Source organism: Hyaena hyaena, unplaced genomic scaffold (genome assembly GCF_003009895.1).
Source record: "Hyaena hyaena isolate Hyena2069 unplaced genomic scaffold, ASM300989v1 scaffold_22, whole genome shotgun sequence".
Lineage (NCBI taxonomy): Eukaryota > Metazoa > Chordata > Mammalia > Carnivora > Hyaenidae > Hyaena > Hyaena hyaena.
Genome location: NW_024080654.1, coordinates 5,152,907 through 5,168,163, shown reverse-complemented (window position 1 = coordinate 5,168,163; position 15,257 = coordinate 5,152,907). Strand labels below are relative to the sequence as shown.

The 15,257-nt window shown below is 55.6% G+C and overlaps 1 protein-coding gene across 3 annotated transcripts in view; it reads right to left on the bottom strand.

Moving 5' to 3' along the window:
- Positions 1 to 3,806: 3,806 nt before the first annotated feature.
- The window catches only part of ARHGEF7 (Rho guanine nucleotide exchange factor 7), a 129,741-nt gene continuing 118,290 nt past the window's right edge, over positions 3,807 to 15,257 (bottom strand). For all 3 annotated transcript variants that reach the window (XM_039226669.1, XM_039226670.1, XM_039226668.1), the window contains 3 exons: positions 7,445 to 7,544; positions 7,147 to 7,201; positions 3,807 to 6,148 (listed from right to left, as the gene is read on the bottom strand). In XM_039226669.1, the coding sequence (XP_039082600.1) occupies positions 6,026 to 6,148; positions 7,147 to 7,201; positions 7,445 to 7,544 (278 nt within the window). In that variant the 3' untranslated portion in view covers positions 3,807 to 6,025. The remainder of the gene's footprint in view (positions 6,149 to 7,146; positions 7,202 to 7,444; positions 7,545 to 15,257) is intronic.

Here is a 15,257-nt window from a genome sequence, read left to right as displayed (position 1 = left end):
CCGCAGAGCACAGGGTGGACCCAGGAGCATGAGGGCGGCTGGGAGAGGGTGTCGGCGAGGAGACCAGCCCCCAGTGAGAGCAGCCTGGAGGGCCCGGGTCTGGTGGGGAGCCCAGGGGGTCACGCCAGGTGGGAGTGGGCTCTGGTCCCCCTCTTTGTCACTTTGTCTGTAGCATGAAGGTCAAGACCTGGTGACGAACGCATAGCTGACACCCAGTCAACGGCAGCGTCTGTATCCGGGGGCCCGAGGGTCAGGCAGCCGCACACGCCCGCCCAGCACCCCTGCGTGTAATTCAAGCAGCATGCGCTTCCCCCACTTCAGGTGGGCGTTCAGCCTGCAGCCATCACAGCCCATCGGCCCGGGTAGGCCCCCTCTCCCCCAGGCTCCACCTCCCGTCTGCAAGGCCTGCCTGTCTGAAGGTTTCCTACCGACAGAAGCACAGAACACGGGCCGTGGCTGGCTGTCTGCTCTCACCCTCGTGGCTTCAAGCTCCATCCACGGAGCGGTGCGCCTCGGCGCCTGGTCCTCTGGCGGCCGAACTGTGTGCGGATGCACATCTGCTTATCCGCCATTGGCTGCGACCTGAGCCGCCCTGGAGGGCAGAGGCCGGGCAAAGGGAGCAGCCGGCGTGGCCTGAATTGTCCGTCACCCCGAGTCCTGTTTCCACGGGGTAACTAGCGACCGCACTTACCGGATATCGTTCTAGCTGTTGTCAACTGTGAGGTCTTCCCGTGGGACAATGTGGGTGTCGTCCTGGTTTTCTGACAGAGGAAAAGCACCTCTGGGACCCATTACAACTTCCAAGAATTTCAACTACTAACCTGTCACGAACGCAATGAGATTTAATTGACCTACAGCAGCAATGCTCAGGCACGGGCTCTGGAAGGGCAAGAACCTCCAGCAGATGCCACCAGCCTGGGGGGCGTGCGGCCTGGGGTGGGGGAGGCGTGCACCGCTGTGGGAATGGGGTGGGGGGGACAGGATCCAAGTCCACTCGGCTGGGTGGGCACGAGGCGCTCCGGGAATCTTCCCCGGGGGAGCAGAGTGGCCCTGCCACATGGTGCATCGCTTGTGGGCACGGACGGAAGCCCGTCAGGGTCTCCTGAGAGGTCTACCCGCCCAGGGGCGAGAAGCAGGTTGGCGGCCAAAGGGGAAACTGCGGAGCTAAAGCAGCTTTGTAAAAGCATGTGTAACACACAAAGGATGCAATCTGCAGAACTCCCCGTGACTGAGGGCCAGAAGTGAGGGGCCCTGGCCTCTCCCCCCGACCACTCTCCACACACGGGGACGGGGCAGGCCAGGGGCCCTGACCGTTCTTTTTTTTTTTTTTTTAATTTATTTTTTAATGTTTTATTTTTTTCTAGGAGAGAGAGCGTGCGTGAGCAGGGGAGGGTCAGAGAGGGAGGGAGTCACAGACTCTAAAACAGGCTCCAGGCTCTGAGCTGGCAGCCAGCACAGAGCCCGACGCGGGGCTCGAACCCACGAACCTCGAGATCATGACCTAAGCGAAAGTCGGACGCTTAACCGACTAAGCCACCCAGGTGCCCCCGTTCTTTACTCTCTTTCATAAGCTCGACTCCCTCCGTAGAAGAAAGCCGATTGGCGCAGCAACAGTGTGTGCGTGTCTCATGACTGACGGCACTGAGCTGAGATCAGCGCCCCCAGCCCCTGGACACCCCCAGAACCACGCAGGAGGCCGCCAGCCTGCCTATCCACCACCCCCAGGCACTGCACCCCAAGACTCTGGGCCCTCAGAGCACCGATCAATGCCTGGGTCACAGCCTCAGCAAGTGTCCCCTCCGCCCGGAGCCGGGCCAGACGCCTGCCACCAGCACCCAGGAGCCTGCCCTGCACCTCTGCTTCGAGGAGCTGCAGGGGAAAGGCAGGGCCAGAGAGGAGGTCCTGGCGGCACCCTGAGGCCAGCTCCACTTGCTTCCTAAGGGCTGTCTCACTGGCCGGCAGGTGTGCGCGGCCATGACCGCCTTTCTGAGCTGCACGTTCACAGGGGAGTCCGCGGCGCGGGCGCGTACGCACCAGTCACCCGGGAGAGGCTGCAGACAGCATTCAGACCTCCACCCCCTTCTCAAAACCCAGAAGCGCAGAGCCGTCAAGAATGCGACCCCTACAGTGCTTTCTAGGTATCTGGCAAATTCCACCAAAGTTAAAACACACAGTGCTTCTAGAAATAAGCCATGGAGCAATACCTACCCGGCTCATACAAGATACTCACTGGGGCCCTCGGCGACACACCTGTTCCCTGAGCCCCCAGCACTTGCTAGGCGGTCACTGAAATACGCTGATGCTTCCCGTCAGCGGGATATTTATGCGGATGTTTTATGCTGTGGCACAGGGGGCCGTGATTTTCCCACCTGGATTTAAACAAAAGGTCAGAGAACACAACGTGCTCTCACCGTGGGGAACAAACCCGCACAAACACCACATATGTGCCTTTGCCTGAGAGAACCACGGAAACGAGACCGGTCACACCGGCTCCCTTCGTGGAAGCAGGGAACGGGGCAGGGGGGTGGGGGCAGGCAGGCTGCTTACCTTGTGTCCCCGTGCGTCCCCCCCGGGGAGGGGAGTTCATACAGACCAGCAAGTAAGAACAAACGCCCCCGAACGACAGACTTGAGTTAGTCGTCACTGCAGCTCCCATCTCATAACGCAAGTCAACGCAAGGGGCTTTCTGAAGGTCCCATCCCAGCCGGAAACTGGACACTATGTGGTGGCCGGGTGCACACCAGGCGCGCCGACCCCGGGGCGGCAGCTGCTTCCCCCAGTCCCCACGGCCCGGCTCCCAGCTGCCGCTTTCCGCTGCAGGCCAGGTTCACGGCTGCAGGGATGGCCTGCCCTCTAAAGGATTGGGGGGCGGGGGGGTGTACCAGGGCTCCAGGGAAAATGTGAGGCACCACGCGGATGCACGCAACACCAGCACCAGGAAAGACTGGTCTTTCTGCGGGACACGTGCCACCACTGGTCTCCCTAGAATCTGGGAGAAAGGACAGTGCCAGTTACCAAGTCACCTTACAAGGTTTTATAGACCGTGGGGACGGGGATGTGTGCCGCTCACCTTCTCAGACTGAGGTGGGAGCTCAGAGGGAAGGGGCAGCGTCAGGGGGCGATCCACCTGCTCCCAGCGCGGCTGCGTCTTCCCAGAACGCGGGCCCCGGCCGCGCCCGCCTGGACGGAGCGGCTGCCAGGAGGGAGTCTTGGGCAGGGCAAGGCTCGCGCACAAACACACGAGCAACTAGCGTCTGTCACTCTTGTGGCAAGCCACTCATGTAAGGACCCCGGGGGACCTTATCCCTATCCACCCACGAGGGCGTCACTGAGCAGCTTCGAGGATGTGCAGCCCGCCTTCGACAGAGAGTAGAAAGGCCCTAACGGTGCCGGCTCTTCCTTCCCCTTCCTTCCCTACAGCCTTTTCCTAGTGGGACTTGGCTTCAGGGATTCCCAAACCACAGACTTTAAGGCAAACATGATTTTTCCAACATCAAAAATTTAAACCAGAATTTTTCTTAATTTCAGTCAGAAGAGGGGCACCTGGGTGGCTCAGCTGATTAGGCACCTGACTCCTGATTTTGGCTCCGGTCATGATCTCACGGTTCGCAAGTTCGAGCCATGTCGGGCTCTGTGCTGCAAGCGTGGAGCCCGCTTCTTGGGATTCTCTCTCCCCACCCCCACCCCGCCGCCCCCGCCCACGTGGTCTCGCTCTCAAAATAAACAAACTTAAAAAAAAGTTAAGTCAAAAGCATAAAGGTAACGTGCACTAAGAAACGACACAAAACACATCACAGAAGATAAAGTGATGTCATAACTTGAGAGTCAGTTTAATAATTGCAGCGATGTAGCAGGAACAGCCAATGCCAGGCTCTGAGGCATTTACAGGACGTGGCCCCACAACTGTCACCGGGGACGCTGTGTGTCCTACAGAGAACTGGGGCGGGAGGGCGGAGGCAGGCGCACACAGCCAGAGGCGCCCCACGTCCCAGGAGCAGAGGCCGGTCTCCGGCCCACACCGCGACATCGTGCAGGCCTGCCAGTGCATCGTGTCCTCGCCCTTGCGGTAAACGGGGCCCTTTAGCCCCCCGGCCAGACCCCCGCCCCTTGGAAGGTCGGAGAGATAAGCAACCTATTTACAACAGGGAAGGTTTGTAGAAAGAGCTGCTCTCGGATGCATTTTCTCTGCTCCCGAAAAAGCTTAAATCCCGGATCTGCGGGAGAGGAGGGAACACGCCCCCCTTAGGGCGGGGACGGGGAAGAAACAAGTGTCGTCACTCAAGGCTCCGGTCCTGGGATGCTGCCAGCAACAGCGCCCCTCAGAAGCAGGTGGGGAGAGCGGGGATGGAGGCCGTCCCTGAGTTCGAGGCCGCACGGTCTTCTGCGTCACCAAAGCCTACTGTGAAACAGGGCTTACCGAAACAAGGCCCCCTGCCAGCCCCAGCACTAACAAACACCAAGGGCACGAAGTTGGCAACTCTACTGGAAAGGCCACACGTGGGCGGGTCAATGCTGAGTCACAGACCCACCTGCCGGGCACGTGGCCAGGAGGGCCCAGCACAAGCCGGTGCCCTCCAGCAGATGGGGGCGTGGGGCACAGCGCTCTGCAAGGGCCTGGGTGAGCAGAGAGCCGAGTTCCAAAGCCATCCAGTTCAAAGGCATCGGAAGATCCCGATGCCCTTACAGGGTGGCTTGACCCACAGATCACAAGGCCCACGTCACACCTGAGGCCACGTGGGTATTTCTGAGAAGTCTGTAACGCAGAGGTACTGCTTCTGTTTTGAAAGACCGAACACCCGTTCTGTGAAAAGGCTTCTCTCGATTTAAAGCTGACCTCTTGAGAAGAGGGGAGCAGAGAGCAGTTCCCGTAACGCGGGTGTCCTGCCTCCGCGGTCGCGGTTCCCACCCAGGGGCCCTGAGGCTCCCGCGTCCCTGCCCAGAGAGCTGCAGGCCGACAGGCTTCCCGTCTCGTCTGCTGTGGAGGCACGGGGGGGGGGGGGGGCAGGGACCCACATTTACACTTGGATCACTGTAGGCGGGATTTATATTGCTTTATTCTCACTGAAAGAAGGAAACATTTCTTTTTCCCAGTGAGGACTGAAGGCTTGCTGCATGCTGCTGGTGAACAGAGCTCAAAGTGGCCTGACAACGAACTCCCAACCGCCACGGGCCACGCCAGCCCACAGCATCCCCGGCGTGCCTTCGTTGGCCTCAGGGATACGTAATAAATAATACAGTTTATTTACAGGTTCTCGTGAAGCTTTCTCTCGTGGGGAAGACACAACGGTGCGCTGTCAGGGTACTGAACCAGCCTGCGTGAGAAGTCTGCTCTCCCCAGTACAGCGAACGCTCTCCCGAGGCAGCCGGGCACCGCGGCGTGCGGGGACCTCCTGGGAAGCCGAGTCTCCCTCCCTCAGCCCGGGCACCACGCGCAGGTCCACCGCATATCGGTGACGCGATTCTGCTTCAACAGAGACTTCCGAGGGTGTTAAAGTATCTTTGCAGACGTAAGGCTAACTAGGCTGCCAGAGCGGAGGCACGCGGGGACTCCAGAGAGCAAACTAGGCGTCTGGTGAGCGACCTCGCACCCCGCCTTCCGGGGGCACACCTGTTCACGGGGCCAGAAAGGTTAGTGGGAAGGGAAGAGGGGGGGAGTTCTGGGCGGACAATCAGCCCGGATGGGACCAGCATGGATGTGCCTTCAAAATGGGAGTATTTACAAGAAACAAGTGTAATCATATATATTCAATAAAAGCCTGAAACACCAGGATTTGTAGTCACTGCACTTATTGCAAAATGAGGTAATTGAGATGTTAACAGAGTAAAATTACTGCGGTCCTGCCCTCAGGGTCTACACCTCATGCGTGGGTTCTTCGGGGACAGTGCGACCGTTCCTGTCTGCGTGACCAACTCCAGCATTCCCACACACGGAACGGAGACTGCTGTCCGGCCCGGCCCCGGGGCCCCGCGCGCTCCCCTGGGCCCCGTCTCCTCGCTGGTCTCGGCGAAGAGGCAAGGGCGCTCCTCACAGGTTGGTCTCGTCCCAGGCAGGATCGTTCATGTTCTTCAGAACTTTCCTCACCAGCTTTTCCAGGTCCTTGCGGGCTCTCTGCTCTTCCTCCAGAGATTTCTTCATCTTCTTGTTATCCTGCAAACGAAGCAGACCACGGGGCGCTGACCATCGCGGGTGCTCAGGAGGGCCCGTCCCAGGCTGGCGTCCGGCATGTTCACCAGGACCGTCCGGACACGGGCACAGACGCTCCTGGCAGCCGACACCCATCGCTGTCCATCAGGACAACCTCCGCCCGACAGAGCGCAAGGCAACGGCTACAAGCGACGAAAGGACCCTCGTCTGTGACCATCTTACAATCTTGGATTAAACCACGGCGGCAGCAGCTGACGGGTCCGCTCCCGCGCCCCGACCCCATCGCTCCCGGACACGCACACAGACGGACCCGCTGCCGAGCTCCCTCGAGGTCGGAGCAGAGGCACCGGGAGCCGCGCCCCAGCCGCCACCTCCCACGCAGGGCTCACTGGGCTCCTTAGAGACCAGAGCCGTCGTGCAGGGAGCTCTCCACAAATACACAAAATATGCTCACTTAACCAGGTCACCTGACTTCTTAAGAACAAGAACCGTGAGTTACACAAGCAAGTGGCAAAGATTAATCACGGTAGGGTGTTTAGGTATTTTAAATGATTATTCCAACAGGACCTGAGACGACTTATGACGGAAACTGTACAGGAAAAAATTTAAACAGGTCACATCAAGAAGTTCATCTCCTGGGGCGCCTGGGTGGCTCAGTCCATTGAGCGTCCGACTTTGGCTCAGGTCATGACCTCACGGTTCGTGGTTTCGAGCCCCGCATCGGGCTCTGTGCAGACAGTGAGGCCCTCTCTCCTCCTCCACTCTGCCCCTCCCCTGCTCTCTCCCAAAATAAACAAATATTTAAAAAAATACTTAAAAAATTTCATTTTTCCTGGTCTGTGCCAGGGAGGCACAGGAGACCAAACTCACCTGCCGGAATTCTGAGAGAGAGGACCTCTCCCCTCTGTGTTACTTTGCGCTCGGACAAATGGCCTCAAGTTTCATGTGTTTTCCCCTTTCCCTCCCGTAAAAACAAGATTAGCAGGCCGCCTATGACTCACCTGTCTTAACTCCTGGACTTCATCCTTTAATGCGTAGACAGTATCCACGAGGCTCCTGAAACAGAGCAGGATGAACACAGGATGAACACACACCTGAATGAGGGCAGGAGCGAGGACACGCAGAAGCTCTTTACTGGAGGCACGACAGCCTCCTCAGAAAATATCCAAATCCGTGCACGTCACGACAGCCTGCTCGAAGCTAATGCCAATCGATCAAGGGCACTGGCTCCAGTGCCCCGGCCGCCTGCCCCCTCCCCACTCCCACGTGCCCACTTTGAAAGGCGGGGACGTAGCTTACTTTTCTTCTATCACTGTCTGACCATTACTCTTAGTTTCTTCAACTATGATTTTCTCTTCCTCTGGAAGCAAAACTTGGGGAGCAGATTCTTTGCGTGAACCTAGATCATCAAAAACACAAAAACAAAAGCAAAGCCCGCAGGTGAACACCACGACGGAACTCGACACCCAACTCTACAACTCTATGTAAACGTTAACACGAAATCCAAGGACCGTACATTAAAAATTCTCTACGTAAAATAGGAAATGGCGACTTTTGCCAGTTTTCTCCACTTCCGTCTAGCAAACCCAGTCCTTCTCATGCCGAAAGCATCGTAGAGGAAAGAAGCAGTAGCCTTCTGGCGATTTATTAAGCTTCAGTTCCTGAGTTGGGATTAGGGATCTTTTAAATCCTGAAATCGTCCACAGCTAGTAAGTTAAAGGTTCTGACCACAGTGCACTGGACATTTTGGAATAAATATCAAAAAAATTTGAGGGGACTATCGGAATCAATCTAATTGTGAGCCGTCTTGTTCTGGGCATCTTAGACACGAATCAGACGGTGGTACGTGTACACAGGGTGCTTATAAATGCATATAACTAGTGAAACATTTAACTCTACAGCGACAGTTAAAAATAAAGATTAGGGCACGAAGTTTAGAAAAAGTGAGGTTTATTACTTCTTGCATGAAAACCTTATTCTCCGTTCCCTAGAACATAAACATTTTTCCAAACAAAAGGTGGTAAAAACCACAGACGACGCTGGAGGGAAGCTGGTGCCACTGATCCAGTGCGCAGCCCTGCAGCTGAACTGGGCCCCGTTTTGGTGCGCGCCTGCTACAAAATAGGTACTTTCGGAACTGGGAAGCCCAGCTTTTCAACAGGTCAGAAAAGAGACTCAAATTTTAAGGGCGCAAAAAAAAAAAAAAAAAAGCCTTGAGATTCTATTTTCTTACATACAGCACTGTAACATTTATACTTTTGAAAAATGTCAGGTACAAATTTGAGGAAAGAACACAAACAGTTGCAAAATTTCTTCAATAAAAACAGTATGTTAGGGGCGCCCGGGGGACTCCGCCAGTTGAGCATCCGACTCTTGGTTTCGGCTCAGTGGGTTTGAGCCCTGGGCTCTGTGCTGACGGCGTGGAGGCTGCTTGAATTCTCTCGCTCGCTCTCTCTCTGTCCCTCCCCTGCTCACACGGTCTCTACCTCCCTCAAAAATACAAATAAACTAAAAAAAAACAAAAAACATGAAAACAATACACTTGATATTTGTTATGTGCTAATTACGGAGCTGCTGGCACAACTTGCTTCTTCCCGGTTCACCTGTAGCCCACCTTCCTACAAGTTCATCAAAGTGCGGGCCGGCTGGCTGTGTGCCAGCCGTCAGGGGACCTTCAGTAGAACACCCACGCGGCAGGACAGGATCTATCCACCAGCATTTCAGTGTCAGCTCACGGTCCTCTGAGCAAGATTTACCCCCATCAGAGCTCGACGGCAAGGGTGCTCACGGGAGGATCCTGCCGTGCGGGGTCTCTGATATCGTTTCCACGGCAGCAGGCCGCAGGAAGGAGGTGGGAGTTTGCCGGCCACGGGGCCTTGGCCGTACTGCCTGCCTCCTTCTGTCGCTCGGTCCCACTGCAGACGCTGGGAAGGGCACCGAATGCAAGCACGCTTTGCAACTGTGACAGCAGCAACTGAACTCAACCAGGACGCAGGCGTCTTCCTCCTCTGTCATCTCAAGCACGAGAAGACGGACTCCAGGCAGGCGGGAACTGTTCTGGGCCACACGGCACGAGCTTCAACACACAAGCACCTTTTCGTACCAGGAAAGGGCGGGCTTTCGGGGGCTGAGCACTTCGGTACTCTAGCCAGAGCGCAGAGAGCTTGGGCACAAGCCACAGCTGGCATCGGCACTACTTCGGGATGACCGTCTGACCTGCCTCCCTGCTCACACCGCGCTGCACGCCTGGAGCCTGCACCCCCCTGGCTGTGCCGCACCCCTCACCGCCGGGCCGCCCGCCACCCTGTCACGGTTCCCCACCACAAGGGAAGCTGCTCTTCGGAGACGGTGACATCTTCCAGACGTGGTCCCTGAGGGTCTGTTAAAGACATCGCTGTGCTGATAATCCGCCTCCTGGAGTATCGCCTGCTCCTGGCACCACGGCTCCGCGAGGGGCTGCGGGCGTATCTTCTAGGCCCTTCTGGGCCAAACAGAAGCTGAGCGGCACCAGCCAAGGGACAGATTCTGAAGGCGGTGCGACACCCTGCGCTGAGGATGATGTCCCGCACTGGGGACGCAGCTGCAGCAGGACGCACATGAGCACTGGGAAGGCTCGTTTGTGTGCTACTCTCCCCACAAAAACTGAAAAGGATTCATAAAAACTCAATGTGCGTACCGCATGTGTGGAAAACCAATGGCTTCAGTGAATTCTGCCGTGAAGAGACGTCATCAGAAACTCAGCTGCCTGCTGTGCGTGCCTGCTGCCACCTGCTCTGAGTCATGTCTGGTCAAAAGCAGGTGCCGGCTGGAAACACGCTTCCTCGCGTGCACTCGCTAACGACACACAGGATGCAGAGTCCGTGTGGTGGCATTTCTCTCTCCAGGCACTTTTACATCTCCCAGCTTCCTGGGCAGCCGCTCCCAGAAGGCGTAACCGACACTTCCAGGTTCAGACAGCAGGAGAGACAAGGGCTGCGTCACAGGGACACGGGCCCGACAGCAGGCGCGGTCCCCCTCCGCTGAGCACCAGGACAAGCAAACCTTCCGTTACGTAACGTAGCTACACCAGTGGACCAAGCCCGTGAGAACTGGTACGGGGCTCACACATACATGATGGTTATTTTTGGAAATATGCTGAAAGCACACCGGACTTCATTATAAAAACTTAATCTGAGAATGTGTTCTGGGCAGAACGTACTAACTGCCTGATTCCTGACAGATGCTAGTGTGAAAAATGCCACGTACGGATCAGAGAGTGAGCCAGGAGGCACATAAATGAAGATTCCCTACTAGCCTGCAGAGAAATCTAGGGATGCTACTAACCTGCCCAGTTTCCATGTAATACTTTTCTAAAGGGACAGAAAATTTAGTCTTCCAGAAAGTTAAACAATAATATTCTCCAGCCAGGTTTATAACTACATTTGTTCTATAGAAACAGCCAAATTCTACCAAGCAGATTTAACATCTCAAAAATTACTCAAGTATTTTTAGATGGATCACAATATTTTCCCTGAATTACTTAGTCTGGAAAAATAACAGAACTCACAAAGAATGTTCTGTCACTTTATTTAAAACCCTCTCGGGGGCTGAGACACAGGTAAATGGGCTCACGATGGCTGCAGCACATTCGAGTCTGCATTTCCCAAACTGTGTGCTTCCCGGAGGTTAAGGGGATACGGGCACAGACGGTACTGACTCCATGCTGTCCCCGCCCACACCATGACCTCCCTCTGGGCTACTGCGCCGGGCCTGGCCCCCGGGGGTGATGTGTGCTTTGACCAAAGCAGACAAGCTTCTCCCCATCCCCCGCCCCTCTACCCTGACCGGCGCACAAGTGGCAACATGAGGTCCTCTGCTCCATACGACCTGCAGACAGAGGTCTGGGCTCCTCGGAGGAACCGTCCAGCACCCCGTCAGTGAGGGGGTCCCCCTGTGGATGAAAGTCTGGGCTACTTGGAGGAGCCATCCAGCACCCCGTCAGGAGGGAGGAGCCATCCAGCACCCCGTCAGTGAGGGAGGAGCCATCCAGCACCCCGTCAGGAGGGAGGAGCCATCCAGCACCCCGTCAGGGAGGGAGGAGCCATCCAGCACCCCGTCAGTGAGGGAGGAGCCGTCCAGCACCCCGTCAGGAGGGAGGAGCCGTCCAGCACCCCGTCAGGAGGGAGGAGCCATCCAGCACCCCGTCAGTGAGGGGGTCCCCAGTGCTCTGTGTAAATGGCGTGGAGTCGCCTGCTTCCTCTTCCAGTCTCAAAGTGCCTTCTCAGTTTGGGGAACACTTTGTCGTCCCTCCCCCATGTGACCCGGGGTTTCTGCCACATGTCATTTTGGAAACTGCTGACTCCTATATCCCCTTCTGGAAAGGTCCGCAGGAAACAGGCAGCGTGCTGAAGGTTTTCAGAAGGTCTGCAGTAAAAATACCTACTTCCTCTAACTCAGCATGCCCTAAGGTCATCAGAGTGCAGAAGCATCGCAGGTCTCTGAGCCACGGTGCCCCCCGCACAGGTGGTGCTGGCCCGCCCCTAGGCCTGTCTGCCTCTGTAATCACATGTCTGCTGTCCAGTACAGGCGTGAAGATAATGACATGACTATTTACACTTAGCACCAACCCAGCGTTTCTCCAACTGGATGACACCCATGAACTTGGGTGCAGCTGCCTGGGCTGTGGCCACGGACACCCACCCACACACGGGCCACGGCAGCTGCACGCTGCCCCTAGCAGGGGTCACTCTGCACCATGCAGCTGGGGGGGGGGGGGGGAGGGCCTGGAATAAAACTTAAAAAAATAAAAGAAAAAAGATTTTTGGATTCAACATTGAGGAGATACCATTGACGGGGGGGGGAATCATGGGGGGGGGGGGGGGGGGGGGGGGGGGGGAATGCCTGGGACCAGGAACTGGCTCACTGAGGCGTGACTGAGAAGCTGGAGACCCGTGGAACCCTGCCCCCTCCCACATTACAGGTCCTCAGAGCACCGGGGGTCTTTGAGAAACATGCACAGAGGACTTAACTGGGCAACACAGAGCAGGGGCTCAAAGCCCAGGGCAACTCTCCGTTGCTGGAGACCCACCTGGTCAGACACACAGCTGGGTCAACCCCAGGGTGCACGCTTGGGGTGTGTGTGTGTGTGTGTCTGTGTGTGTGCGCGCGCGTGCACACGCGCACAGATGATGGGCTGGCTTCATCGCAAGTCTAAAAACAGCATTAAGTTTGCCAGAAAAGACCATGGGCCTGTCTGGCCAGCTGTCTGGTACGTTTGGGGACAAACTCCCATAACTTCTTAAATTCATAATCTTCCTAAATATCTGTATCTAATTATACTCAACTAGAACTGAACTTTCAGAATGAAGGAAAATATTACAGGTTTTCAAAACCTATTTAATAAAAATCTTTCCATAAAGTCACTTTGTGATTTACTGACTATCAAAGAATTTGTTTTTTTCTTGGGAAAATGTGAGGAATCTCTTTAGGGAGATTTACAGGTGTTTGCACCTTGCTCTAGCCTTGTACTGACACCTCTCTCTCCCCTCGGCCAGCCGGGCATGCACTTTATAAAACCGACATTAGAACTGATCTTAGTCCCAAGGAAAAGAAAAAAGGAATAAGAAATCAAGCAAAACCAAAAAAGCACTATTAAAATGAGGCTTCTTTTTCCGTTTATGCACAAAAAAACCAAGAATGCTTCTTTCTCAAGACTAACCTTCCAGTGACAGAAAACTTGTTGGAAAGAGAAAATAAAAACGTGTAAGGAGTGACCCTGTTTTTTCCAGAACGTATTTCATCTAAGAAAGTGCACATTTCCCTATCGAAGCGGGAGGAAAGCGTCCCATTAGCGGGCCTTCCTCCGGAAGACAACTTAACAGGAAAGCAGCCCCATCACATGAGTTACAATCTAGGCTACTCCCCTCCCTCCCCCAGGTAACAAATATTAAAGGCCACAGGCTAGCAAATGCAAAATTTATTTCAACTGTACATAACAGATGTCTTTTTTCAAATTATAAAACACACGTCATGGCCGTATGCAACCACAGACAGTAATATGCATACCGTACAATACAATGCAACATCAGGTTCACATCCAATGGGGTCTTCAAATGGCAGTCACCCACTAGAAATGGCTTTCCCGTTCACAGAGAAAAAGCACAATATATAGATTTTTTTCAAGGTCTTAAACCACTATTTACACATTACTGTGTTTTGGCAACCTTACGCAAAACACGTAGTTAATATAGCTTATATACTGTGGCAAGTGTAAATTTAATGGCACCGCCACGGAGGCCCCACTCAGGGCCCGGGGGTGGCTTGCACCTACCTGTGGGTTCAGGGTCTTCCCCTCTCGCTACAGCACTGACTGCGCACGCGACCAGGACAGAGCCGCACAAACGAGACTATCTCTCCCCAGGACTGAAGCTCCGCAGGGGGCGGGTCCCAGCCCCCCTTTGCGGCCACGTCGCCACTGCCACACAGGGGGCCGCCTCCAGCCCGTGGCACTGACACTCTGACCAGGCCACGAGAGCCAATGGTGCAGACACACAAGCCCGAACCACGAGAGCAGGGCAGGCTGTTGTCCTGCGGTGACCCCGGCTGCAGCGGGACCCCTGCCCACGGGGCTTTACGGGGAGCCGAGAACCGATGGGAAAGGGTTAAACCCTGGCGAACAGAAAAGGAAATGGCTCGGGAAGAGGACCCCAGTGATACTTGGCAATACAGAAAACCCAAGTGCAAGTAACGGCGTCTGCCCGCTGTGCTGTGCGCGGCCCACGACTGGGCAGCCTGCAGCCCCTCGGGCCTGGCAGAGGCATCTAAGCCAACACACCAGGGACAGCCTCAAAGCAAACCAAAGGACATTCTAACATGATGATCAGAAAAGGGGACTGCAGTACATACACAAAATAAAACCACTGCTTCTAAGTTCATTCGTGAACTTCATAGCTCTGTTTCTCCCCAAATTCCCTTTGCTATTTGGCTGACCACATACAAACCCCGTCTCTACCGTGGGTTAATACTGGGCTCTAATTTTAAGATTGCTCAACTTTTTTATACTAATTGATACAAAAAATAGGAAATCTCCAGATGGCGTGAGCAGCTCAATAGCTATTTGGAAACAGACAGGCCTGGAACGCTAGGTCTTCCTCGCAACCTCCCCGCACGCAGTCCTCCAGCCGTCTGACTCCCTAAGCACCAGGCCGCTGCAGGGGGCCACCAGCCCCTCTGGGTGCGAGAGCAACAGGCCCCGGAGGCCCGCCAGCAGGCACGTGGTGCAAGCACGGGCGGGCAGTGCGTATGTGGTGTGGGGGAGAAGCCACAGCCACCCTGAAGATTCCCTGCTATCGTGGCGTTGGACTTTCTGAAGCCGATTTGACTGAATGCTTCACAGCGAGTGCAGCATGCGTGGGGGAGGGCGCTTCTCCACCGTGGCAATGACCACACGTGGATCCGGGTGCCACAACTGAATGCAAAGCATCACATTCAGTTCTTCCTGAAGCAGAAGTTCACATGAGGGATACCAGTGAAATCCCCTTACAACAAATCCCAGGCAAGTGTGGGAGCCCCTCCAAATCTGGGATTTTCTTCTAAGCCAGTTACGCGGCAGCGTAGGGCTTCAGTGGACTCAGGTGGCCCCCAGCCACGCAAGGAGGCCCACACAGGACGGGTTGCTGTAAACGGAGTTTCACCGCAGCTACTCGCTGAAAACAAACGCGTCCATCTCAGGCAGTGTGATGTGGGTGTCGGGGCGCAGCTGGGCTGGGGCTGAAGCCAAGCACTCACCTTTCGGGGTACAGCCAACGCCTCTCTGAACGGAGTCTCACGTACACCTTCAGAGGCTGCGCGTCAGAGTTTGCATTTAATCTTCAGCGGGGAGGGACTCCAAATAAGGGGAATGTGGCATCATGGCGCAGGGGAGGGTCTGAGCTCTGACAGTACCTGGCCTTTGGACGACCCCCACCCCATAGACAAACGGGGACACAGGATGGCCATGTGTGGTGCACGGACGAGCACAGAGCCCTTGCCAGCCACACCAACACCCGGCTCTCCATGGTCACCATGTGCCCTGAGGACTTCTCAGAGCACAGTGTTTGGACTGAGCCCAGTCCCCTGACTACACGCTTCCTTC